This window comes from Esox lucius, chromosome 18, assembly GCF_011004845.1.
Source record: "Esox lucius isolate fEsoLuc1 chromosome 18, fEsoLuc1.pri, whole genome shotgun sequence".
NCBI lineage: Eukaryota > Metazoa > Chordata > Actinopteri > Esociformes > Esocidae > Esox > Esox lucius.
The window spans coordinates 13,506,575-13,531,740 of record NC_047586.1 but is presented as its reverse complement, the minus strand read 5'-3'; the positions used below and the strand labels follow the sequence as shown (position 1 = coordinate 13,531,740).

Here is a 25,166-nt window from a genome sequence, read left to right as displayed (position 1 = left end):
CCATACCGAGCCCCAGAGCAAAACACTGCGTCCAGACACAATGAAAAGTGCTTAGGAGTATTGTTGAAATTGCAACATGACAGACAGATTGTTGTTTTGACGTTTTTGCAATCATGCTTTGCCTTTTCTGACCAGTGGCCTTCAGGTCACACTGTGAATCATGTTGACATATCCATTACGCTTTAACAGCGTATTTTGAATAATCCCACATAATAATCCTTTGTGCTCTAGCAGAAGTAGAATGAGTCAACCCATGACAGTCTTAAACAAAATCAAGATAATTCAGCATAGACCCTTTTATAGGGCAAGAACGCTGCAGACCTTTGGAAAAGAACCCTTGGAGCAAAAGCACAGTTTTATGATGTAGCTATTGTCATCTTTTGATTCTTCATCTACTCACTATCTTCCACTTATCTGTGTATGTGGTGGTGTAGTGAATCTTAGTGAATCAGTGTCCTTAACAAACCAGCAATCATTCTGGATTGTTATTTACCACTGGACAGAGTCAGACTGGATCTCATCCCATTTGTTACACAGGGGCCTCCATGAATTGTGTTGTGGTTAATTGAAGCACGGCCCTTATCTGTAAATAGCCTTATCTGTGGTGCCTGGGCAAAAAGATGGGAGCAGGAGAATTTGCTGGCTGCTGGCCAGTGGGTTGCATCATTAAGGAGTGGGATCTTTCTTCCTGCCAGCGAAGTGGCAGTGTCTTTGCCATGCTTGAGTAAGGATGAGGAAGTATGTATGAATGTCTGGATGGCAGCCAGAGGGATCTAACAGGGAGAAGTTTAAAGAAGATATTTGGGAAATCCTGCCAAAGGCTTAGAAGAATATGAGGCTTTAATGTAGTCTAGCTTCAATGTATAGGACCACTCTGTTGACGTCAGTGGAAGCCCTAGACCCCTAGACATGAAAACAATTTGTTCTGCATTTTCTATTATTCGTATGGTAACTGTCCCCCATCGCCATCTCTCCAGTAGAGGTTGTGGTGGAGTATGAGTATGAGGCCCTCCACGAAGATGAGCTGAACCTGAGACTTGGAGACGTGATCAGGAATGTCCGCAGGATCGAGGAGGAGGGATGGATGGAGGGAGACCTCAATGGGAAGAGAGGCCTGTTCCCTGACAACTTTGTGAAGGTGAGCGTCTTCACTTCTTTAGACAGTATTGAGAACATTTAAGAGACACTCTGAACCAGACGACAACTCTGGCATTGTAACATCATGTTTCAGTTCCAACCAATGCTCATGACTCCTGGTCTCATAAACCTAGACTATAACAAAATGTATGTTTGTGTTGAGGATGTGCACCCACTTGTTCACTCTCTGATGTGCCATGACATGGAGTTGTTATACTCATTGCAACGTCTAAGTTGCGCAGATTTTTACAGTCGAGGGCACTTTTTGAATAAACATGTTTTCAATGAACACACCTGCACAGCCAAGAATTAATTAAGAAAATATCTCCATCATGAACATATATTGTCATTTTCAAATACATGCTTTTGTGAGAATCCTGAAGGGTTTCCTTCTGAAACGAGAAGGGGTTTAGGTGGTGGTTGTGTCAAGGGGTGTAGCAATAGTTGGTTGGCTGCTCAGCGTGACTGAATGCTTTAAAAAAAAAAAGAAAAATGTTTGTCATGGTACAGAAATATCAGCATTTCTGTCACATTTCTAGCAATTCTACACATTTCTCTCTAGTGCTTTTTGACACATATATCCTAACCCCCCTGTTATGTGTCTATGTAACTTTTAAATGCTCTGTATTGGTAACCTTCAGAAATGAATCAAGAGAATAATTAGAATTTTGCGATACTTACTGATCACCTCCTTTTCTCCTTTCTACAATCTTTATTGTTCTCTTGCAGTATGTTAAGTCTCACTGCCTCATACTTTGTTTCTGATAGGAAAGGGCATGGCCTCTGGTAAATAAGGGAATAGACCATGTGCCATATTGCCCTGATGGTTGGCTATTATATTGTGCTCCAGCAGACCCGGGCAGCAAGTCAAGGTCAAAGTTTTTTGACTTAGGGATGTCATCACCATCATCAATGCTTGTCTAACATCATCACTAGATGGTTAGGCCTCCCTTCACTCAGCCCTCCGCTCCATATTGATCCAAGCTGGGCCACTCTGGTCTGCTTATTGACCTCGCCTGGACAGCTGTCTTATTTTCCATCGAATGCAGAGATTGGTCTAACGAAATTCAGCTGTGAATTGAAGTGAGTCCTGAAAATATTTCTCAATACGCTTGTGAGCTACCCGTGTTCGATCCTCGCCTCCAACTGAACAAATTATGCCATTGGATTTGTTTATGATCGACAGAAACCTGGCTGGCTTCAAGTTTCAGTAGTTAGGTTATATAGCAAGCCTAAAATATATATTTTTTACGCTTGTATAGCAACTGTTTTTGGGATGATATAGATCACAACCCCTTGCGCAGTAAAGGAGGATGGGATTCCACGATTCTCTTGGCTTTTTACTTGATGAAAAAGTCAGATGTCGTCACCTATATTGATAGTTTTTGTATGGATGTCATTCAGCAATGAAAGGAAAACAAACATTGTTGTGCCATGAAATGAAATACATTTGGCAATGTAAAGTTCATCTTCTGTCTCGCTAGCAATTGCTCAATTCTTATGACTATTCGAAGTAGTAAATAGATACTATTACTATAGCATATTATAGCATATTACTGGCTAATGAGTCGTTAAAACGGACAGTGGCAAAAGCCATACAGTTTATAGATATTTGTGTTGAAAGTAAACTTAATAAGACACTTTAGTCAGTTTAACACTGATTAAAGGTGTCTAGCTCAATATTCAAACTTGGCTTGACATTAATGTGTGACAAAATGATCTAATGTTGAGATGCAATTTTATGACGAGGTAGTATGTCCCAATCAGTCCCTACATCAATCTCTTTCTAATTTAACACATTAAAAGTAGTTATACCTGTTGTTGGTTTGGATCTTCGATAATCTAGGGAACTAGTTTTGAGAACTGTGGAGTTTCGACTAATTGCTTGACCAAGAACACTGCACATGTACAGCATAGTGGCCTAGTGGTTGAAGGCACAGTCTGTCCCATAGGGGACCCCTGTGAGGGCAACAACATTTATTCAGTTTAATCGCGGGCCCACCAAAATAGGCTCGCTTGTTCGTTTTCTTATTTTGCTACACTCCTGTCAATAGGAAACCCTAACTTAGGTCGCATTTTCCCCCTTCTGATCAGTGAAACAGTAACTGAATGCCTTAATAACTGTCTGCCATGGCTGCGTGACCCACTCTGTAGGAGCAATACAGTTTTATGAACAGGATTTTCTACCTTTTAAGCTGACAACTCACTGTTTATTACCCATGCCTCCAGACCCGCATAAACCATCTCCTGTCTAAAATTAAGTCTGGGGTTGGCTTCCTTTTCAGCCACAGGGCCTCCTTCGCTCGTGTTGCCAAGCTTGCCCTGGTGAAAATGACCCTGGTACCAATCTTAAACTTCAGTGACGTCATATATATATAACAGCCTCAAACTCTCTCCTGAAGAAACTGGATGTGGTCTACCACAGTGACATCTGTTTTGCTACCGGAGACCCATATAATACCCACCACTGCAACCTCTACGCAATTAGTTGGCTGGCCCTCATTACGCAACCGGCGCCTATCTCACTGGTACCAATTCATTTACAAGCGCTTGCTAGGGAAAGCCCCACTGTACCTAAGCTCACTGGTCACCTTGGCTTTACCAACCCTCCTGCGCTCAAGCAGGCACATGTCTCTGGTCACCCCAAAAGCCCACACCACCTTCGACCGCCACTCCTCCCAGTTCACTGCTGCCAACGACTGGAACGAATTACAAAAACACCTTGGAGACCCTCATTCCCCTCACTGCCTTTAAAAAACGTCTGTCCGAGCTACTGACTGTTCGTTGTACGTGTTAACTCTCCTCCATCATTCGCACGTTGTCCTCGCACATAGCTGCCCGTATTATCTCTGTCATGCCTTGTGGCACATTTGCACACTTATCTGCACAATTGTCTTATATTATCGTTCCTTTGCACTATACCATTTGCAGAGGTGTGCCCTAGTGTTGTGATCTCTATTGTCTTTGCCACACCACTTTTGCACATTAACTAACCTCCCTCGCAAAATTTACATCACTTTGCACAAACTGTATAACACTCTCTACTACATTTTACACTTATAGCTAGACTCTCTGGCGCATTTGTACTTTTCTTATTGCCTTATCACTTTTGCACTGACTGTATATAGACTCTGTTCTGCATTTGTATTTTATACAGACTCTACCTCTTTTTGTATTTTGTACTCTGTGTAACTATGTTGTCTTGCACGATTGCGCTTTGTCTTTGCCAGGTCACCGTTGCAAATGAGAATCTGCTCTCAATCGGCCTACCTGGTTAAATAAAGGTTAAATATAAAAATAAAATGCCATGAACTTCAATCCATTCTGTCAGGAATACTCGTGGTCCATGTCAAATTGTCGAATATAGTCAAATATAAGCAATTTTTAAGCTGTGAATTTGATATTTTGGTATTATTGTCTGTTTCATGTTTTTAAAAGCATTTAAAACGCTGCCTCTTCCAGTTAAGGAATATGCTTGTGCAGTCCTCTGGGAATACATGTTCTCCTCTCATGTTTTCTTTGTTTTTGTGTAGTTTTTACCTGATTCAGTTAAATTTGAGTCGCAGTGTTGTGATGTCACAGAAAGATGTTGTTCGTCCCTCCCTTCTGGCTCTGTTCCAAAGTAGTGAGATAGGTAATCCACTAAGGAGTCTGGGAACTATGAGGAGCGATATCTCGCTTTACTGGGCTGAACTTTGCTCCCGGATGCTGTTAGACCCATGTTTTTCGTCGACAAGTACCCCTGTGACTATAGACTTCTTGCCAGGAAATCATGTCTGAGTTGGTAAGGGATTTATCTCGTCGTCTTTACTAAACTTCAGCATGACATAAGTGCTTTGACATGTTTCTGTATAGTGTTATGATCAGCAAATCTGCTCTGTTTGCCAGTGGCTGTCCGCTCACACATCTGTTTACACTTGACACCTTGGAGTTCAGTTTGTTTGTCTCTCCGAAAGCGAAAAAGGGAAGACATTTATTTAATTTTTTTTCTCAGTTTGTTGAACAAGCTGGAAATATGGACAAATGATGCATGTTTGGTGTTTTTTTTTTTTTGTCTTAATTTGTTGTTTGTTCAGGTTCACCATAGTGAGTTACACAAGTCTGAAGTGAACTATATTGGGAGCTGTTATTGTTTCACTTGGGAAAAGCATCAGCTGGAGAAGGATCTCTCTCTCTCTTTCCCTCCTCTATAAACCTGGCTCCTCCCGAGGTCTCTCGACTCTGTCTCCAGCTGCCGCTTGGTTTGCATTTTCTTTTTTCTTAATTTATTGGTTGAATGTATCTTAACATTTTAGAATGTGTGAGTTCCTTGATTAAGGGCAATGGTTAAGTTGGGATGCTGTTCCCATGTTGTACTAGAGACGGGCTGTCCTGTGTGAGAGTCACAGCCAGTGAGCAACAACACACACACACACACACACACACACACACACACACACACACACACACACACACCATTCCTTTCTGTCTCCTCTTCCTCTGCTGTGGAAATGCCCTGTCAGCATGTGTAAACCAGGAAACGATGGAGTGGGGGTCAGGCTTAGGCTAGCCCACTCACCCCTCTGAGTTTATTCCTCCCCTGTCAGGACAGAGGTTGAACAAGGAAGTGAAGTAAAGGGGCGAGCAGAGGCTGAGGCCTAGCCCTGTTATAGTCCGTGTGGGACTTAAAAACACTACAAAACGCTAAGTCTAGGTTTGGATGGACTTTGGTTATCCTGAACTCGGGATCTATTGAGAAATGATTCTGTATTTTGATTTATTACCTTGCAAGTGGAAAGGTAGATGTTTATGATGATTTGCTGTTGAATGAGCAGGTGAGGACATTGTCATAGTTCTTATTTGTTTAGTGAGGCGGAGACCAAGGGAGATCCAATGCTTTTTCAAGCATTCCTGAGCGCTTCTGGCAGAGTGAGTAGAGGGGCCTGTCTGGCTGCTGTCTTAACCCTGCTCTGTGGCTTGAGCTGGAAAAGGGGGCAGGTCTCAACATGAGCCGTCACTGACACATGGAGTAGTAAAGCCAAGCATTCATTCAGGTCTTGTGCTGTGTCAGTTATTGCACTCTCGTTAATGCCAGTGGCCCTAGGTAAGAGACCTAGGTCATATAAACACTTTGTATTTTTAAAAGTGTTTGTTTATTAGGAGTCTTGGCCTTGTAATCTGGCCTATGTTTTTGAGGAGTCTGTGTGTTGTTAGTTCTTTGAAGACCACAGCGAAGGTCCCCAAGATCACAGTGGACTCCATTATTTTGTAATGGAAGAACTTTGGAACCACCAACGGTCTTTCTAGAGTTGGCTTCCAAGCCAAACTGAGCAATCTGGGGAGAACTGAGCAATTCTTCTGTTAAGTATAACAGTTTTTGCCGGAAGCTTGATGGGCTGGTCCCAAACCTGGGCTTGCCTGGACCCACCAAAGCCACAACGAACTTAATGATCAAAAGGCTCAAACAGTAATGCATGTTTTTTTTTATAAATGTACTACTTTCAATACAGTAAAGTGCATTTGACTGCCAAACAGTATAATTTAGTAAAGTAGCAGTTAAGCCTTTTATCATTCTCTGTGTCACATAGGCCTCTAATATCCAGCCTACAAGTGATCGTCGTTAATGTAGCCTAAATTAAACATTGTTCTCTCTGCTGTGTGCATGGTTGCAGGAGGTGAAGAAGGAGACCAAGGAGTTAAATCTGACAAAGGAGGAGACCAAGGAGGAGTCGCTGCCCCAGCGGAGGGAGAAGAATGCGGGGAACGTAGCCAACCTGGTCCAGCGGATGAGTACCTATGGCTTCCCAGCTGGGGGCTTCCAGCCACACTCACAGCCCCGTGGACTGAAAAAGAACAAGTCAGGTGAGTGGATTTTCTTTTCAAAAGGCGCGTCACTGACTTGGCCACGTCAGGACATTTACCTTTTTGTTCTGTAGCCTCTCTAACATCCTAAACACATGATGCTGCCACCACCACAGTAAGGATGGTTTTCGCTGGGTGATGTGCTTTTTTGGTTGGTCGCTCTAAGTAATGTTTTGCATTCAGGCCAAAGATTTCCATTTTAGCATTGTCACACTACTCTAGCAGACGCAATGAACAGCGCACAGATTTATTTTTAAATTGAATATTACATTTATTTTTGTTTACTTTAAATTATATCACATTGTGTTAGTGAAATGATTTAATTGTACTGTTAATTTAAACCAGCTCTTGCTCATTTGTGCCGGGTCCTCCCACTCTTTCTATTCTGGTTAGAGACACTTTGCGCAGTTCTATAAAGGGAGTACTACACAACGTTCTACGAGATCTTCAGTTTTTTGGCAATTTCTCGCATAGAATAGCTTTCATTTCTCAGAACAAAGAATAGGTCTGATGAGTTTACGAATAAAGTTTGAAGATACTGAACTATTCTAAAGAAGGTCAGTATTATTGCTTCATTAATTAGCACACCAGTTTTCAGCAGTGCTAACAGTCATAAAAGGGTTTTCTAATGATCAATTAGCCTGTGTGGATATTCCATTGAAAATTCTCTGTTTCCTGCTACAGTTGTCATTTATTACATTAACAAGCTATACACTGTATTTCTGTTCAATTTTGTTATTTGAATAGACAAATAAATATGCTTTTCATTCAAAAACAAGGACATTTTTAAGTGACCCCTAACTTTTGAACAGAACTTGTGTACCTGGCTAAAAGGTACGACATTTTCAAATGTACAGTTATCGTCAGTTGAACCCAGGTGACCGAAGTTACCTATTAACTCTTCAAATGTGACGTAAAATAGAACCCAGTAGACAAGCAGGCAAATGGAGAGGCAGCCTGGCTGTAAACAAACACTGCAGGTCCAGGAACCCATTGTCATTAGCCAGCCTGATGAGGAGTGAACAGACTGGTGTAACTGGTGTTCCTAGCCTTCTCACGCTCCCGCCTTTTTGTTGTCGCAGAGCCTAAGAAGCGGCAGTGCAAGGCACTATTTGATTACGTGCCCCAGAACGAAGATGAGTTGGAGCTGAAGATAGGAGATATAATTGACATCAATGAGGAGGTAAGGCTACTGCTTCGTTACGCTTCCCTACCTTGACCGGTTCACGTGCTGCGTTGGGTTTTCCTCCCTGTGCTTTACATTTTTATTCACCGGTGATGTGTAGTTTGAGTTTTGCATGTGAGATAAAGAAGTAATTGCCATGATCTCTCTAATGCACTGTGAACTTAGTGATGTTTACATATACACCAGATGCAAATCGTCACAGGTTATAGTACCTTAGGCTATGGGCTTATGTTTCTACTTGGTGTTATATTATTATTAATATCTGTAAGGTGATTACAGAATATGGTGATTACAGATAAGGTGATTATAATACATTTATTCTAAGGATTTTATTCAGGGGTCATTTGGGGTACAAAGAAATATTCAGCTCAGGGCTGCACATTATTTTCTTAAATAACGCCAACCTCCCGTGAGCAGGATTGAATGGGCTGTATTTTGCTCGCTCATGTCCAAAAGTGAATTACCTTAGATGCTTAGGCCTACGTTTTGAGGTTTCTGATTTGTTGTTTCAGGTAGAAGAGGGCTGGTGGAGTGGAACCATGAACGGCAAATCAGGGCTGTTCCCCTCCAACTTCGTCAAAGAGATTGAGAAAAATGAAGATGTAGAGAGCAACAACGTTCCAGATGAAACCGGTATTAATGGAGGGAAGAGCTTCACTAACAAAGGCGTGACTCGTGTTCTGGGGGCACATGTCATAACTAGTTAGAGCTGCTACGGGATTTAGGTTATTTCCTGGATCTCCTGTCTTTTGTGTTTCTATTATTGTGATTAGATGAGAGCCTGCCTGTTGTGAAGAGTGCAAATGCACATGCTTGTGTTTGTTTGGATGTGGGTGGGCGGGCAGGTGAACAAGTGCGTGCGTGCGTGCGTGCGTGCGTGCGTGCGTGCACGCTCATATGTTTGCTTGCGTGCACAGGTTTGTTCTTTACTATGAGTAGACAAACGCATGTCTTTCCTGCCCATTTGGTTTTGTTAATACTTTGTGTTCCCCATACAGATGGCAACAGCAAAGAAGCCCTGCTTCCTCCCATCCCCACCTCCCCCATTCAACCCTCTCCTGGCAACGGAGTGATCAGCCAGCCCAAGAAGGTCCGGGGCGTGGGCTTTGGGGACATCTTCAGGGAAGGCTCGGTCAAGCTTAAGGTCCGCCTGCCAAGCACAGAGGGAGAGGAGAAGAAAGACAAAGTAAGTGAGCTGTGCTGGGCCTAGGTTTTCTGAGAACTCTCATCATGCTGTCGCACCTCCTGCCAGTGTCCAGTAAGACTTATACTTCCCCATAAAATAGAATGGAAGTCTTCAGCGAGCTAAGCTACTGCACAACCGTGAGGAACAAAGGCTTGCTTTTAAAGTGTCTGTAACGCGGGTGTATATTTGTATAACCGTAGTAAGGAAGGTTTACGGTCGGCATGTCGACACGTGGGTCTTCTCACACACGTCTGAAAAGTATTCCATTTGACATTGTGGCTGGTCGATGAAATAGGTTGTTGTTGTTTTATGACTGTAAATTGGGTAGCATTCTGAGTCCGCCTCTGTCCATGCTCCCGTTAATGCATGTACGACTCGAGTAAGGAAGAGTCATCGTCAGGTGTGCCTGGGCTTTTTTTTTAGTGTTCATGTCCTGGGAGAGGTGATGGGGCGTAGCGTGGGTTGAATAACGTTGTCAAGCCCTCCGTCTCAGCCTTTATTTTGGTCGCTAATTGCAGAGAAGCAGTTTCCCCGCTGCCTCTCACTTACTTGGTATCCTGGCTTCATCAGAGAGTTCACTGCGTTTCTATGGGAGATATGTGTGTGTTTCTGTAGCACACTCAGATTCATTTGGTATAAGCATTTTCTGAACCAGAGTCACAACCCCATGTTGGGTTTGCCTGATTTGAAAGTAGGATTGTGTACATTTCAAATTACTGCGTGGAGTTTATTGAACCGTGGTCGTGCCTGTCACCTCAATTAGCTGCAAGATTTGACCCGATCCCTAAAAGATTAAAGATGCACTCCGGTCACATGATGGTCCAACTGAAATGAAAGCAAATCGATGGTTTAGAAGAGAAAATATGTACACTCTCTAAAACGAAAAGATTCATAAAGGGTCCCTTAGGGGTTTTTCACATTGAAAAGAGCACCTTTTTAATTGTTCCTCAAAGAACCATTTGAAGAACCACCATTTGGGGGTAGATGTTTGAGCCAACTCGTTTCTCATATGGATCTTTGAGTTCTTTTCAATACCCCTTTTTCTTGCAAAACTTAGACGTAGTCTGTTTCCCTCTACAATGCTCATTCCTTAAAATCAAGCGAACAAGACCATGCAAGCCGTGAATCAAGGGGAAGAAAAAAAAACTATGGATGTCTTTTTAAACAGAGGCTCGTTCAGTCCTGCAGAATGATCAGCTAGATCTCCTAATCGTTGCAGTTCCTTTCTGTTGTTTAATTTACTGCATACTATACTAAATTCATATTTAAATACTATGTAACATTCGTAACAGACAATCAAAACACTAAGTAAAAAAAAGCAACATTTGTCATTGATTATCAACTTATTTTTTTTACATGGTGGGGTAAAAACATACTGATTGTTGGTTTGTGGTTCCAAAATTAAACCATTCTGTAATGAAGCTATGTAAGCTAGCGAGCAAGTTTATTTATATATTCATACATAAAAAGTCAATGTGCTTTAAAAAGAAAAAATACAATAGAATAAAAACAAATACTAGAATGAAAACCTCAATAAAGCAAGCAGGACTCTAACCACCTTAAATAACATCATAATAATAACTTAAAATACAAATATAGAAATGGAATAAAAACCAATTAAAAACACAGGAAGCTATAACAGTTGTAAGACTAAGCAGTGTGAAGTTTCAGCGCTCAGCCACAGGCATGTGAAAAGAAGTGTTTTCAACCTGGATTTAAAAATGGATATGTTTGGGGCAGGTCTAAAATCTTCTGGTAGTTTATTCCAGTTGTGTGCCACAAAAGTTCTAAGCGCAGCTTCACCGTGTTTAGTTTGGACTCTGGGCTCTACTAGCTGACTTGAGTTCATGGATCTAAGAGCCCTGCTCGGTTTATGTTCTTCAAACATATCAGAAATGTATTTGGGGCCGAAACCATTCAGTGACTTAAAGCACCACTTTAAAATCTATTCTGTAACTGACTGGAAGCCAGTGCAAAGATTTCGGAGTGATGTGCTCTGTTCTCTTGGTCCTAGTTAACATTCTTTCAGCAGCATTCTGAATGTCCTGCAGCTGTTTTAGTATTTTTGGGGAGTCCAGTGAAGAGGCCATTACAGTAGTCAACCCTACTAGAGATAAAAACATGGATGAGCTTCTCTTGGTCTTTTAGGGACACCAAGCCCTTGATTCTGGCTATATATTTAAGATGATAGAATGTTGTTTTGGTGACCGCTTTGATATGACTGTTGAACGTGAGGTCTATCAGAACACCAAGATTATGCACTTGGTCCCTGGTTTTTAGGGCCTGAGAATCCAGCTCTTTACACCAGGATGTACACCAGGATGGATTTTTTTTAAATGTGCTTGTATGTAGCCTCTCAGTTTTAGTAACAGCATTGTAGTCATGGTTCTTCAAATTGTAGAATGTGATTTTGCGCAATACACCGGTCACTGGAATGCAGACCAGGGGAAGAGAAAAAGGGTGATGTCACAGCTAGCGTACCGAAAACGACCGTTTCACTAAAAGTTGTTGCATCTTAGTCTGATATTTACCTCAACATAGTGTGAAATTCACATACAAATAATAGCCAAATTTAGCTTGGCAATGAGGAGATTCAGTCTTTCCCAATTGTCATCAGCTATTTCGAGGGTTCTGATTTGTTGGTTTCTGTAGAGGACAGTTGGAGTGGAACCTTGGTGGTTATAGGAGTTATTTGAATGTTTGCCCCTTCTTTGGTTTGCTAATAGGTGTGTTACCGTCACACAGCACAGTGTTATTCATACATGATCATGATATCACCCAAGCACTGAATAATTTGACTTAGAGCTTCCATTGAACCCACTCTGAAACAATCCTTTCTCTCTCTCCCCCCCCCCACCTCTTCCATCTTTTCTCCTTTCTTTCATGGCAGCATTGGTTGTCTTTGTCCTACAGCTTACACATGAAATATTCCATTACTCTGTCGTTCATGCAGTCACGATCAGCATCTCTGGCTCTCCTCTTTACCTCACTCTCTGTGTTGTCTGGTGACTCAACAGCTTTTTGCTCTCAATCTGAAAGTTATTCGTCTTAGACAAAACAGACTAAAGCCTGGCCGGCTTTAGCACTTGTCTGTCTGCTCCCCCTAGTAACTAACAAAGGCTTGCTTTTCAATGTCCCATCCCAAGATTTCTGACGTTGGTCAATGGTTAAAGCCTAACTATTGTATAGCCCACATGACAGGACTTTGTAGTTGACTGCCATACTTAGAAGCACTGACCTGCACACTGACTGACGCTGTCTGTTGACCGATTGGTATGTTTGTTGATGACCCTATGCCCTGTGTCATTCTGGTCAGGCATGGCTAGCCTCTCATTGGTGGATACCATCTGCATATTGCACTGTGCATCAAATCATGTCAGTAAATCCATCTGTGGTTTGCTTCATTTTAGCCAATCCCATCATTACCATCTGTTGCAAAGGCTGCCCATTCCACGACAGACTCACAGAAAGCAGAGGGGGACAGCAAAACCAAAGGTAAGGGTGTGTGAGATTAAACGTTCTTTGTCATCCAGTCTTATTTTTGTAATATCCATAAGGATCATTGTCCAACTCTTCATAATCATAACACAACATTTCAGGTGTTGGTGGTTCTAATGGTTTATAGTTTATTTTATTCCAATGGCAGGTTAGGGTTAATCAGTGTTAGTGGTATCACTAGAAATAATTTGCGTCTGGGGGGGAATGTTAATGAATTCATTTGTCAATACGACTGGTATTCCTCTTTCCCCAGTTAAAGAATACTGTAAGGCCACTTTTGCTTTTGAAGCTACAAACGAAGACGAGCTAACGCTGAAGGAAGGCGATGTAATACGGATATTGAGTAAGGTAAGTAAAGCCACATTGACTATTACCAGCAACAAGCCTCTTGCTCTAGTCTTTAGTCAGAGAAAAGTTCTTGACCTGCATATTGCAGTACTGATTGTGATAATCCGTTTTACTGCACACTGCAGCCCTGCCTTTCTGTTCTAGGATGTTGGGAAGCACCTACTGTGTTTCAACTGTATCTCAAAATGACTCAGAATAAACACAGTTTGATCAACTACCAGCACCCTGTGTTAGAAAGCAGTTTACGTCCCTGGATTTCAGCCAGAGAGTTGGTTCTGTGTTTATTTTTGATTATCCAGACTAGGATATTAGCAGCCTGTGGAGGTCGGGTTACATCAAGAGTTTATGTGGCCTTCAGCTAATGATTTGTTGTTTCAGTTGTACACGTTATGACTTGCATTCCCATGTGGGTCAATTGTGAGATTTTAATGCCATCTGGTGTTGGTTGGTGGGACTTGCATGTCCGACTTGAAGTGAGATTTTCCTGATAGCTTGGGGATAATTGACGCTGACTTTAGATAGGTGGGTGTTGGAGAGCTTCAAAAATGGCCTGATGCAGACATTTGTAATGTTTTTCATAATTGTAAGTGTCTTTTGGTCTCATCCTTTTCATTATAATGTAAAATAAAATGCTGTTTTAATCAAGTTGTTTTTATGTTTCAGGACACAGGGGAACCGGGATGGTGGAGGGGGGAGATTGGAGGTAAAGAAGGGGTCTTTCCTGACAACTTTGTGGCTGTGATGTCAGAAGCAGACAGAGAGGTAAGATTTTTTTGTCGGCTCTAGACCCTGTGTGTTCCCTAGTGACCTCTAGTAGCCTAGTCAATAGTGTAATGGTCATACGTGTGCTGTTGAATACTACATAATATTAACAATGTCATCTGGCACCAGGCTCCCAGATCAAGCGGTTCAGTCAAATGATCAACCAGGCCGTATTCACAAAACATTTTATCTTTACCACTAGGAGGACTCCTAAACAGCTCTAATATTTCCTCTTAAAACCTATTCACAAAGCTGCTAAGACCAACTTTTGCTAAGGAATGGAGAGAAGTCTTTAGCTAAGAGAAATGTCAGGGCTGATCCCGATGCTATTGATGTTCTGTTCCACAAACAAGCTTACTTACTATTCCCTCAGTGATTGGCTGATAGGGGTGGGGTCTCTGTCAGTGAATTAATCATAGCAATACTGAAAAACGATGTGTCATGTTGCTCTATTAATATAAAGATATTAAAATAAAAATGTAGGCTTAGTGTCACTGATTAAATATGAAACCAAGAAAGACATACTGACTAGTCAAGAAATGTCTGGCAGCTTGTAAAGAAATGCACACTCCTTTTGATGGTGCAATAATTTATGCAATTATGTGTCCCATCCATATCACCAACTACACCGGGTGGTCTGGCTATGGCTTCTCGGCTTTGATTCTTTGTAGTTGGCGAACATCATGAGGAAACAGAAGAATTTGTCGCACGATATGTGGTCGGGGGGGGGGGGTTGGTTATTGTTTGATATCATTTTCTCACTGACAAAGTAGCGTAGAGTTGTCACAAACTTGATGTCTGTTGTTATTGGGTTGTTTCTGTTTGTTGGTAAAGTGACAGCATCCCTGACTTGCTGTACTATGATTGTAATTCCCTCGCGATTAAGGCGATAACTTGTTAAAAGCTCAGTGTCATTAAATGTTTCTAAAACGTCGACCTGATTACGAGGCATATTGCCGGCAGCAGCCCTTTTAGGATTGTTTGTGATTTGGTCTTAGTGACTTAGGAGTCCTATTGACTACCCCTACCTGTTCACAGACTGTGATAAAGTGTGTCTGCCTCCAGCTCCAACTGTTGACTGTAATGCACATTGCATTTGGGGTTTGTGTGCGTATTCTGTGTGTGCGTATTCTGTGTGTGCGTATTCTGTGTGTGCGTATTCTGTGTGTGCGTATTCTGTGTGTGCGTATTCTGTGTGTGCGCGTATTCTGTGTGTGCGCGTATTCTGTGTGTGCGCGTATTCTGTGTGTGCGCGTATTCTGTGTGTGCGCGTATTCTGTGTGTGCGCGTATTCTGTGTGTGCGCGTATTCTGTGTGTGCGCGTATTCTGTGTGTGCGCGTATTCTGTGTGTGCGCGTATTCTGTGTGTGCGCGTATTCTGTGTGTGCGCGTATTCTGTGTGTGCGCGTATTCTGTGTGTGTGCGCGTATTCTGTGTGTGTGCGCGTATTCTGTGTGTGTGCGCGTATTCTGTGTGTGCGCGCGTATTCTGTGTGTGTGCGCGCGTATTCTGTGTGTGTGCGCGCGTATTCTGTGTGTGTGCGCGCGTATTCTGTGTGTGTGCGCGCGTATTCTGTGTGTGTGCGCGCGTATTCTGTGTGTGTGTGCGCGCGTATTCTGTGTGTGTGTGCGCGCGTATTCTGTGTGTGTGTGCGCGCGTATTCTGTGTGTGTGTGCGCGCGTATTCTGTGTGTGTGCGCGCGCGTATTCTGTGTGTGTGCGCGCGCGTATTCTGTGTGTGTGCGCGCGCGTATTCTGTGTGTGTGCGCGCGCGTATTCTGTGTGTGTGCGCGCGCGTATTCTGTGTGTGTGCGCGCGCGTATTCTGTGTGTGCGCGCGCGTATTCTGTGTGTGCGCGCGCGCGTATTCTGTGTGTGCGCGCGCGTATTCTGTGTGTGCGCGCGCGTATTCTGTGTGTGCGCGCGCGTATTCTGTGTGTGCGCGCGCGTATTCTGTGTGTGCGCGCGCGTATTCTGTGTGTGCGCGCGCGTATTCTGTGTGTGCGCGCGCGTATTCTGTGTGTGTGCGCGCGCGTATTCTGTGTGTGTGCGCGCGCGTATTCTGTGTGTGTGCGCGCGCGTATTCTGTGTGTGTGCGCGCGCGTATTCTGTGTGTGTGCGCGCGCGCGTATTCTGTGTGTGTGCGCGCGCGCGTATTCTGTGTGTGTGCGCGCGCGCGTATTCTGTGTGTGTGCGCGCGCGCGTATTCTGTGTGTGTGCGCGCGCGTATTCTGTGTGTGTGCGCGCGCGTATTCTGTGTGTGTGCGCGCGCGTATTCTGTGTGTGTGCGCGCGCGTATTCTGTGTGTGTGTGTGTGTGTGTGTATTCTGTGTGTGTGTGTGTGTGTGTGTATTCTGTGTGTGTGTGTGTGTGTGTGTGTATTCTGTGTGTGCGCGTATTCTGTGTGTGTGTGCGCGTATTCTGTGTGTGTGTGCGCGTATTCTGTGTGTGTGTGCGCGTATTCTGTGTGTGTGTGCGCGTATTCTGTGTGTGTGTGCGCGTATTCTGTGTGTGTGTGCGCGTATTCTGTGTGTGTGTGCGCGTATTCTGTGTGTGTGTGCGCGTATTCTGTGTGTGTGTGTGTGTGTGTATTCTGTGTGTGTGTGTGTGTGTGTGTGTATTCTGTGTGTGTGTGTGTGTGTGTGTATTCTGTGTGTGTGTGTGTGTGTGTGTGTGTGTGTGTGTATTCTGTGTGTGTGTGTGTGTGTGTGTGTGTGTGTATTCTGTGTGTGTGTGTGTGTATTCTGTGTGTGTGTGTGTGTGTGTGTGTGTGTGTGTGTCCGATCCACCGCATCAGATCTCCATAGACAAACATTGTCAGTACACTGGGCAGTACTGATGAGCTCAGTGACTTTAAACGTGGCACTGTCATTGGATGCCACCTTTGCCATACGTTTCTGCCCTATTAGATCTTCCCTGGTCAACAGTAAGTGCTATAAAAGTGGAAGCATCTAGGACCTGCAACATCCCACCCACCAGGTGCTACACCTGGAAAAATCACAATCGCCTCTCATCTGTTGCATCACTCACCACAGAGTTCCAAACTGCCTCTGGAAGCAACATCACCACACGTACTGTGCGTTGGGAGCTTCACAAACTGGGTTTTCATGGCCGAACAGCTGTAAGCAAGTTTCACATCGACATGCGCAGTACTAAGTGTCGGCGGGAGTGGTGTAAAGATGGCAGCCACTGGGCCCTGGAGCCATGAAAATGTATTCTCTGGAGTGATGAATCATGCTTCACTATCTGGCAGGCTGTTGGACGAATCTGGGTGTCGCGGATGCCAGGCGAACGCTGCCTACTGGAATGATTAGTGCCTACTGCAATGTTTAGTGGAGGGATAATGGTCTGGGGCTGTGTGTCAGGGTTTGGGCTACAGTGGGGCAAAAAAGTATTTAGTCAGCCACCAATTGTGCGTGTTCTCCCACTTAAACAATTTTTTCATCATAGGTACACTTCAACTATGAGAGACAAAATGAGAAAAGAAAATCACATTGTAGGATTTTTTATCAATTTATTGTTAAATAATGATGGAAAATAAGTATTTGGTTAATAACAAAAGTTCATCTCAATATTTTTTTATACCCTTTGTTGGCAATGACAGAGGTCAAACATTTTCTGTAAGTCTTCACAAGGTTTTCACACACTGTTGCTGATATATTGGCCCATTCCTCCATGCAGATCTCCTCTGGAGCAGTGACGTTTTGGGGCTGTCGCTGGGCAACACAGACTTTCAACTCCCTCCAAAGATTTTCTATGGGGTTGAGATCTGGTGACTGGCTAGGCCACTCCAGGACTTTGAAATGCTTCTTACGAAGCCACTCCTTCGTTGCCCGGGCGGTGTGTTTGGGATCATTGTCATGCTGGAAGACCTAGCCACGTTTCATCTTCAATGCCCTTGCTGATGGAAAGAGGTTTTCACTCAAAATCTCACAACACATGGCCCCATTCATTCTTTCCTTTATACGGATCAGTCGTCCTGGTCCCTTTGCAGAAAAACAGCCCCAAAGCATGATGTTTCCACCCCCATGCTTCACAGTAGGTATGGTGTTCTTTGGATGCAACTCAGCATTCTTTCTCCTCCAAACACGACGTGTTGAGTTTTTACCAAAAAGTTCTATTTTGGTTTCATCTGACCATATGACATTTTCCCAATCCTCTTCTGGATCATCTAAATGCCCTGGCGGCATAGTGTGTTACTGATGGTAGCCTTTGTTACTTTGGTTTCAGCTCGCAGGTCATTCACTAGGTCCCCCCGTGTGGTTCTGGGATTTTTGCTCACTGTTCTTGTGGTCGTTTTGACCCCACAGGGTGAGATCTTGCGTGGAGACCCGGATCGAGGGAGATTATCAGTGGTCTTGTATGTCTTCCACTTTCTTATAATCGCTCCCACAGTTGATTTCTTCACACCAAGCTGCTTACCTATTGCAGATTCAGTCTTCCCAGCCTGGTGCAGGTCTACAATTTTGTTTCTGGTGTTTGACAGCTGGAGTTTGGAGTGTGACTGTTTGAGGTTGTGGACAGGTGTCTTTTATACTGATAAGTGCAAACAGGTGCCATTAATACAGGTAACGAGTGGAGGACAGAGGAGCCTCTTAAAGAAAAAGTTACAGGTCTGTGAGAGCCAGAAATCTTGGTTGTTTGTAGGTGACCAAATACTTTATTTTCCACCATAATTTACCAATAAATTCATAAAAAAATCCTACAATGTGATTTTCTGGATTGTTTTTCTTATTTTGTCTCTCATAGTTGAAATGTACCTATGATGAAAATTACAGGCCTCTCTCATCTTTTTAAGTGGGAGTACTTGGACTATTGGTGGCTGACTAAATACTTTTTTGCCCCACTGTAGGTCCCTTAGTTCCAGTGAAGGGTCATCTTAATGCTACAGGATACAAAGACATTTTAGACAATTGGGTGCTTCCAACTTTGTGGGAAGAGTTTGGGGAAAGCCCTTTCCTGTTCCTGCATGACTGTGCCCCTGTGCACAAAGCGGGTTCCATAAAGAAATGGTTTTCCAAGGTTGGTGTGGAGGAACTCACGTGGCTTGCACAGAGCCATGACCTCAACCACACTCAACACCATTGGGATGAATTGGAATGGTGATTGTGAGCCAGGCCTTTTCTCATTCAACAATCTCACAAATGCTCTTTTGGCTGAATGGGCACAAATTCCCCACAGAGACACTCTAAAATATTGTGGAAAGCCTTCCCGGCAGAGTGGCAGCTGGTATAGCTTCATATTAATGTTCATGGTTTTGGATTGGGATGTCCAACAAGCTGATGCAGGGGTGATGGTTGGCTGTCCACACATCTTAGGCCATATAGTGTATTTTTGCCTTATGTTGTCTAGTAGCTTGTATGTAAAGTCAGTCATTCGTGTAATGATTGTGTGTCTAGTTTCATATTATTTTAACAATTTCATTTCATCTTTCAGCAGGCTCCCTCATCAAGAGGTTCGGTCAAACTGTCTTCCAAACAAGATGCAGAAGAGGTATGCTGGTTTGTCTATATTTATTTTTTGCTTTTGATTCAGGGGAATCTTAATTGAAACCACTGCCTCATCTTAAACGGTGCTGTGACATTAAATATTCACCCGTCAACATGGTAACAAACACTAAAGAATATTATATTAAAATCTGTCCAAAAATGTTGTCTGTGTGTGTTGCGAGGTTATCCACAGTATAGTTCCTGAGGCCGAAGTTTTGATCTTATCTATTTTGTAAATGTTTTTTGATTAGACACATAAAACTGACAGATTATGATGTAGCTGTACGTTTTTGCTTTTTTATAAGTGAAAACAAACAAGACGTTTTCAAATAAAATGTCTGACCAAGAGGTTGTCATGAGTGACGTGATCCATAGTGACATTGTGTCCACTAGTAGCTCGTGTGTAAAATCTGTCATTATGGTAATTATATTACATGTCTAGTTACATATTATTTCATCTTGCAGCAGGCTTCAACATCAAGAGGTTCAGTCAAACTGTCTTCCAAACAGGAAGCAGAGGAGGTAGGCTGTCTTTTCTTCTAGGTTCTATATATATATATTTCCCGAAAGTATCCCGAAAGTATTCAGACCCCTTCACATTCTACACTTTTTGTTATAGAGTTAGTATATAATTGATAACATAATTTTTGCCTGACTGCGTAAGCGGAGCCGGCTAAGAAGTGCGAATGTCTCTGAGTGACTTAGTTTCCTGGAAGTACTGCTTCCGGGTTTACATTCTTAGTGAGTGTGTGACTGGCAGCACTTAATTGTTTCACAAGAAATGTTTTGGGGTTTTCATGAACTGACTGACTTGACCCATTGTTAAATAGTGTAGTTGTTAGAGATGCTGACTGCCACGTAGTCTACGAGGGTTCAATCCCCGCCACCAACCTAACTAAGTATGCATTAGGATTTGTTCAGGATAGGCTGAAACTTTGCTGGCTACAAGCTTCAGTAGTTACATTATAGTAAACCTAAAGTAGAACTGTTTATGCGTAATATTGCACTGGACAAACTGCACCAACAAGGAACATTTCAATTTACATAGTGTAGTTTCCCATAGCATAGTGGTTTGCTATTTAACTGTCACTGTTTTCTAAAGAAACAAACCAGCCATGGAGTGATTGGAGTCATTATTTTCATTATAGGTACTGTATAGTTATTAGCGATCTACAGTAATCTTTCTTATTAAAGTGTTGAATGTGGTGTTGCGATCCTGTTATACCTGTTGTTGGTTTGGTTGTTAATGGTTAATGTAGGGAACTAGTTTTGAGAACCGTGGAGGTTTGACTAATTGGTTTGACAATGCAAGAATTAAACAGGCACCACATCTCTACACACGTATCAAGTGCAACAACACCCACTGTTTAATTAGCATAGTGGTTAGACACATAGGTCAGTCACATAGGACACTGCATATTGAATCCAGCCAGGGCAACAACATTCATTCCTTCTAATTGTGGGCTGGCTGAACTAGGCTTGCCTGGTTTCATGTTGTGCTATCAATTTACACATGCTTACCCATAATGACAAAGCGAAAATATCTTGTGTATTCAGACAATTTTTTCAGGATGTTATAGCATTGCCTTTGGCAGCAATCACAGCTTCAAGTCTTTATTCTCTACCAGCTTTGCATGCCTTCTATTTGAGTGGCTAGCAATCTAGCCACTGTAACATAAAGTCCTGATGAAGTGCAGCAGAGATGGTTGTGCTTCTGGCAGGTTCTCATCTCTGCAGAGAAACTCAGAAACTATGTTTGGATGACCTTTAGGTCCTTGGTCACCTTCCTGACCAATACCCCTTTTGCCTGGTTACTTAATTTGGTTGGGCAGTCCACTCTCGGTGGTTGGAAACTTTTTCACACTGATGGAGAGCCCACTGTGCTACTGGGAACTTTCAGTGGTTTAGCATTTTTTGCAAACCCAGATTTATGGTTTGACACAATTCTATCTATATCAAGAGTTCCTTTTACATCATGGCAGTTGAACCTTATATAGGCAGGTGTTGGCCTTTCTATTACGTCCTATCAATTACGTTTGGATGATCAATGGACACAGTGACCTTTGATAGAACTGGACTCTGTTTGGAGTGTGAGTACATATATAAGTACTTATATGGGGCTTTTCCTTTGATATGGAAACAGTTAAAATACGAGTGGTAACTTGTCATGTTTTACAGGCTAGTCATTTTGGACTTTTTGGTGCTATCAAAAAATGAATTCCTGACAAGCCCTTATGTGTGACAAAAGAAGAAAAATAGATAAACCATGCTACATACTAGTCCTCAAAGACTCATTGATCGTATTTTTAAGCCCTTTACAGCTTTTCTGTTCAAAGAGAACTGTACAATATCACTTTTGTGCCCTTTTCCCTGGAAACAATTTCCTACAGCTAAATTGTGTACGTTTTCTTTTTTTAATTGAATTTTAGGAAAGTAATTCTAAGAACAGACTAAAAGACCCCTTTAATTAGAAATAAAGTTACTGGTTCTCAAGCGTTCCTGTTAATTAGTTCAGTTGTATTTGCAGGGAGTCCCGGCCCAGTTTCTTCCCCTGGCCCGGTTTTGTCCCCGGCCCACACAGTGGCTACTGTTGTTTTGTCATATCACTGCCTGGGGTGTAGACAACGCTGCTAAGCCTCACCACAAATAGGTCAATGGGACAAGCAGTGGTAAAACTGTGGAGGAGCATAGCCTTCTGGCATAAAGGCAGTTTTTAACACCAAAGTGGAGCTCAATATTGCCCGTTGTTTAACGCCATAGCTAACGCTCAAGCAATTTGAAAAGCACTGACTTGTGATGGTTGAGAAACATACAGTGGTCAAATGTTAATGTGATAAAAGGGTAGATATATTTTCTAGATGCTCAGTTGAAGTGATCTTATTATTTTCTTCTTTTTTTTGTGTGAGCGTGGTATAAAGATGTGTTGGTTCTTACAGAATTCTTGAAGTGACTCGTATTTCAGTGCCTGTGGTTGTGTCTGTGCTATTAGCAATGCATGAAAACGAACGTCTGGAGAATTGATGGGCTTTTAACGTAATTCAGAGCTAGATTTGTAGTTCTATCAGTGGTGGCATTCTGTATGGTGCTGATGCATCAAAGAATCCAGACTTTTATGCTATAACCGCCACCACGCTTGACCGCTACCGTTAGGTTTTTAGAAGGGATTGTGGTGTTTGTGTGACACCACTGGATCCCTGTTGAAACACATTCTCGAAGCACCTTGATGATCACCAAGACTCCTAAAGGGAAGAAGGAATGTTTGGCGGGGCCGTGGACTTTGTTTGAAATGTACAGAATGACATTCTGATCATTTGTTGGGGCGTGTTTCGTGAGACGTTCAGGCATTTCTCACTCTTTAATCAGTTGCAAATAATGACTGAGCAGAATGTAAAACACTGGCAAGGTGAGACATTTGGGCTGCACCTTAATTCTGACTCACCGTACGTCAACTATGGGTTTAAGAGGTGAGGAGTGATACCTGCCAATTAGGAATGTGGTGCCACTCAAACACTTGTAATAGTTTTGTTACGTTTCACCCAACTCACCATTGCCAGGAATATTATGTTACTCAATGTACCGTGGATTGAAAAGAATGAGACGCAACAATGAGAAGATGGTCGAGACTTACCCATAATGATCTGTGGCTGTAACTGCAGCGAGATGTTTCACCTAGTGTTGACGGTAGTGCCCGTTCTCCAAAAACACTTCCCATTTATTTAACACTGCAGACACACTCGTCCATTTCTCGATTAACCCGCAAGGGGATTGAACCTAAAACCACGGCGTTGCAAGCACAGTGTTCTACCAATCAAGCTACACGACAGCACAAGTGTCAAGGGGTTAAAGCACAGTTAAAATGAGCTAGATTAAGATCAGTGCCGATTATTCATGGGAATGGAGAATAATTGCTTGTTGTGTTAATTTGGAGCATGTGCTTATCTTCTGACTTGTTCTGGCCACAGTGTTAGATTCCTGGCGTCACTTCTCCTTAGCCCTCCAGACTGCATATTTGTCATTTTTTCGAAAGAATCAATTCACAAGTTAATTTGGACATTAGTAATTTAGCACAGTGGGTTAGTCACGCTCACTCTCTGGACATTTAACATTTCTTGAAGAAGCCAAGCATAAATTAATACAATTAATTGAAAAGATTTGTTAAGAAAATTTAATAACGACTACAAAGGGCAAAACAAATAATACAGACCATGTCTTTCTCCATGATATAAACAACAAAAATATATTGTAATTGAGTGAGTGTGTTTTGAACGTAGGACACTGGGATTTCCATTACTTCTTGGAAAGTCCATCCTGTAGTGTTAACTTTTATTGGGTTTTTATAAATAATAATTTTACCTTGGATTTTAGCTGAGATCCCATTCATATTTACAGGACCCGGGAACAATTTGAGTTAATTTACTTGATCAGGAACAGAACAACAGAGTTTCCTTGTGGCGGCTTGGGTGCCTGTAAGCTCAATTGATGTTGATGTTTTATTGTCGTAGTTTGCTATGTCTCCCACTTGCACAATGGTCATTGTTTGTCTGCACTGATAAAAAAAAAAAAAACATAAGAAAATGTTCTCCCCTTGAACACGCAATTAACACCAGGGCCACTTTCTTTGTTGTCACAGCGCCTATTGAAGTAGCTAAAAGAAAGCTACAGAAATAACTAGCTGTCCCTCTTCATGATTGGTCCTAGTCTTAGACTAGAGCAACCCTGAAGAACAGCTCCTGGCTTTCTATTATGTGGTGTTGTTCTTGCTGGGTAATGCTTTCCTATCTTCTGCTGGGATTCAATTCGATCGCCCCTTTTCAGCTATGGACCTTTTAAAGGCAATGGTCCTGTGTTTGCAGAGATCACAATCATGTCAGTGTTGCATATGTAGCCTTGGATTACCTTTAAATGGTTCAAAGAGGAACATGTATGATCGCAGTTAATCCTGACCTAAACATGAGAATATTCTTATGTCTTTTGTCTCCCGTCTTTTATTAATGTCCAAAGTGCAAAAACGCAGACTGAAACAGTGAAATTCCTTCCTTAACGTGTCTATCTCAAAGAAACACAGACTGAAACAGGAAGTGAGACTACCTCAACATGTCTAACTGAAAGAGAGTGACTGAAACAGTCAAATGTTTTCTTTTGCGAGACGCTGTGCTGTGCACTAATGTAAATAAGAACTTCTGGTTGAGGTGTCCTCTCACATTAAACTTCATGTTTTTCAGAAACCCAAGAAACCACCGCCACCGTCCAAAAATATTGGTAAGTCCAGTTTCATAACCATAATCAACCTCCTTTAAATGCACAATCCCAAAGTATTGCATTTTCGGTTTCTGGAGAGGCAGAGAGGTTATCCACTTGTAAATGAAGGCTGAAGGTTAAGGTTTTTCAGACATTCCCGCTGTAACTTGATGTGTAGTATCAATCAATATGTGTAGAAGAACACACGTGTGTACCTCTGCTTGTGGCTATTAATGCACCTTGCCACCTAATACAATTTCTAATTAGATATATGAGAAATAGGTGGATTTGATTGTTAATCTCTAGTTGTGTGATCAATAGTGGATATGATTGCTAATCTCTAGTTGTATGATCAATTGTGGATGTGATTGCTAATCTCTAGTTATGTGTGATCATGGTTGTTTGTCATTCATGTTTCCTTCAGTTATGTTGACATATCAAATCTTTGGGGTAATTGCTAGAAAGAAACTGATGGCTAGGTGG

At 42.4% G+C, this 25,166-nt stretch overlaps 1 protein-coding gene across 4 annotated transcripts in view; it reads left to right on the top strand.

Moving 5' to 3' along the window:
- Positions 1-25,166, top strand: part of cd2ap (CD2-associated protein) — a 59,255-nt gene that overhangs the window by 14,706 nt on the left and 19,383 nt on the right. The window contains exons 2-12 of one of the 4 annotated variants that reach the window (XM_010882672.5): positions 978-1,138; positions 6,789-6,978; positions 8,061-8,161; positions 8,677-8,797; positions 9,163-9,350; positions 12,761-12,845; positions 13,102-13,196; positions 13,860-13,958; positions 19,393-19,449; positions 19,914-19,967; positions 24,668-24,704. In XM_010882672.5, coding sequence (XP_010880974.1) covers positions 978-1,138; positions 6,789-6,978; positions 8,061-8,161; positions 8,677-8,797; positions 9,163-9,350; positions 12,761-12,845; positions 13,102-13,196; positions 13,860-13,958; positions 19,393-19,449; positions 19,914-19,967; positions 24,668-24,704 — 1,188 coding nt within the window. Of the gene's footprint in view, positions 1-977; positions 1,139-4,894; positions 4,922-6,788; positions 6,979-8,060; positions 8,162-8,676; positions 8,798-9,162; positions 9,351-12,760; positions 12,846-13,101; positions 13,197-13,859; positions 13,959-19,392; positions 19,450-19,910; positions 19,968-24,667; positions 24,705-25,166 lie in introns of those variants that run through there. The other 3 variants (XM_010882671.5, XM_010882670.5, XM_020056308.2) reach the window with 3 other exon arrangements.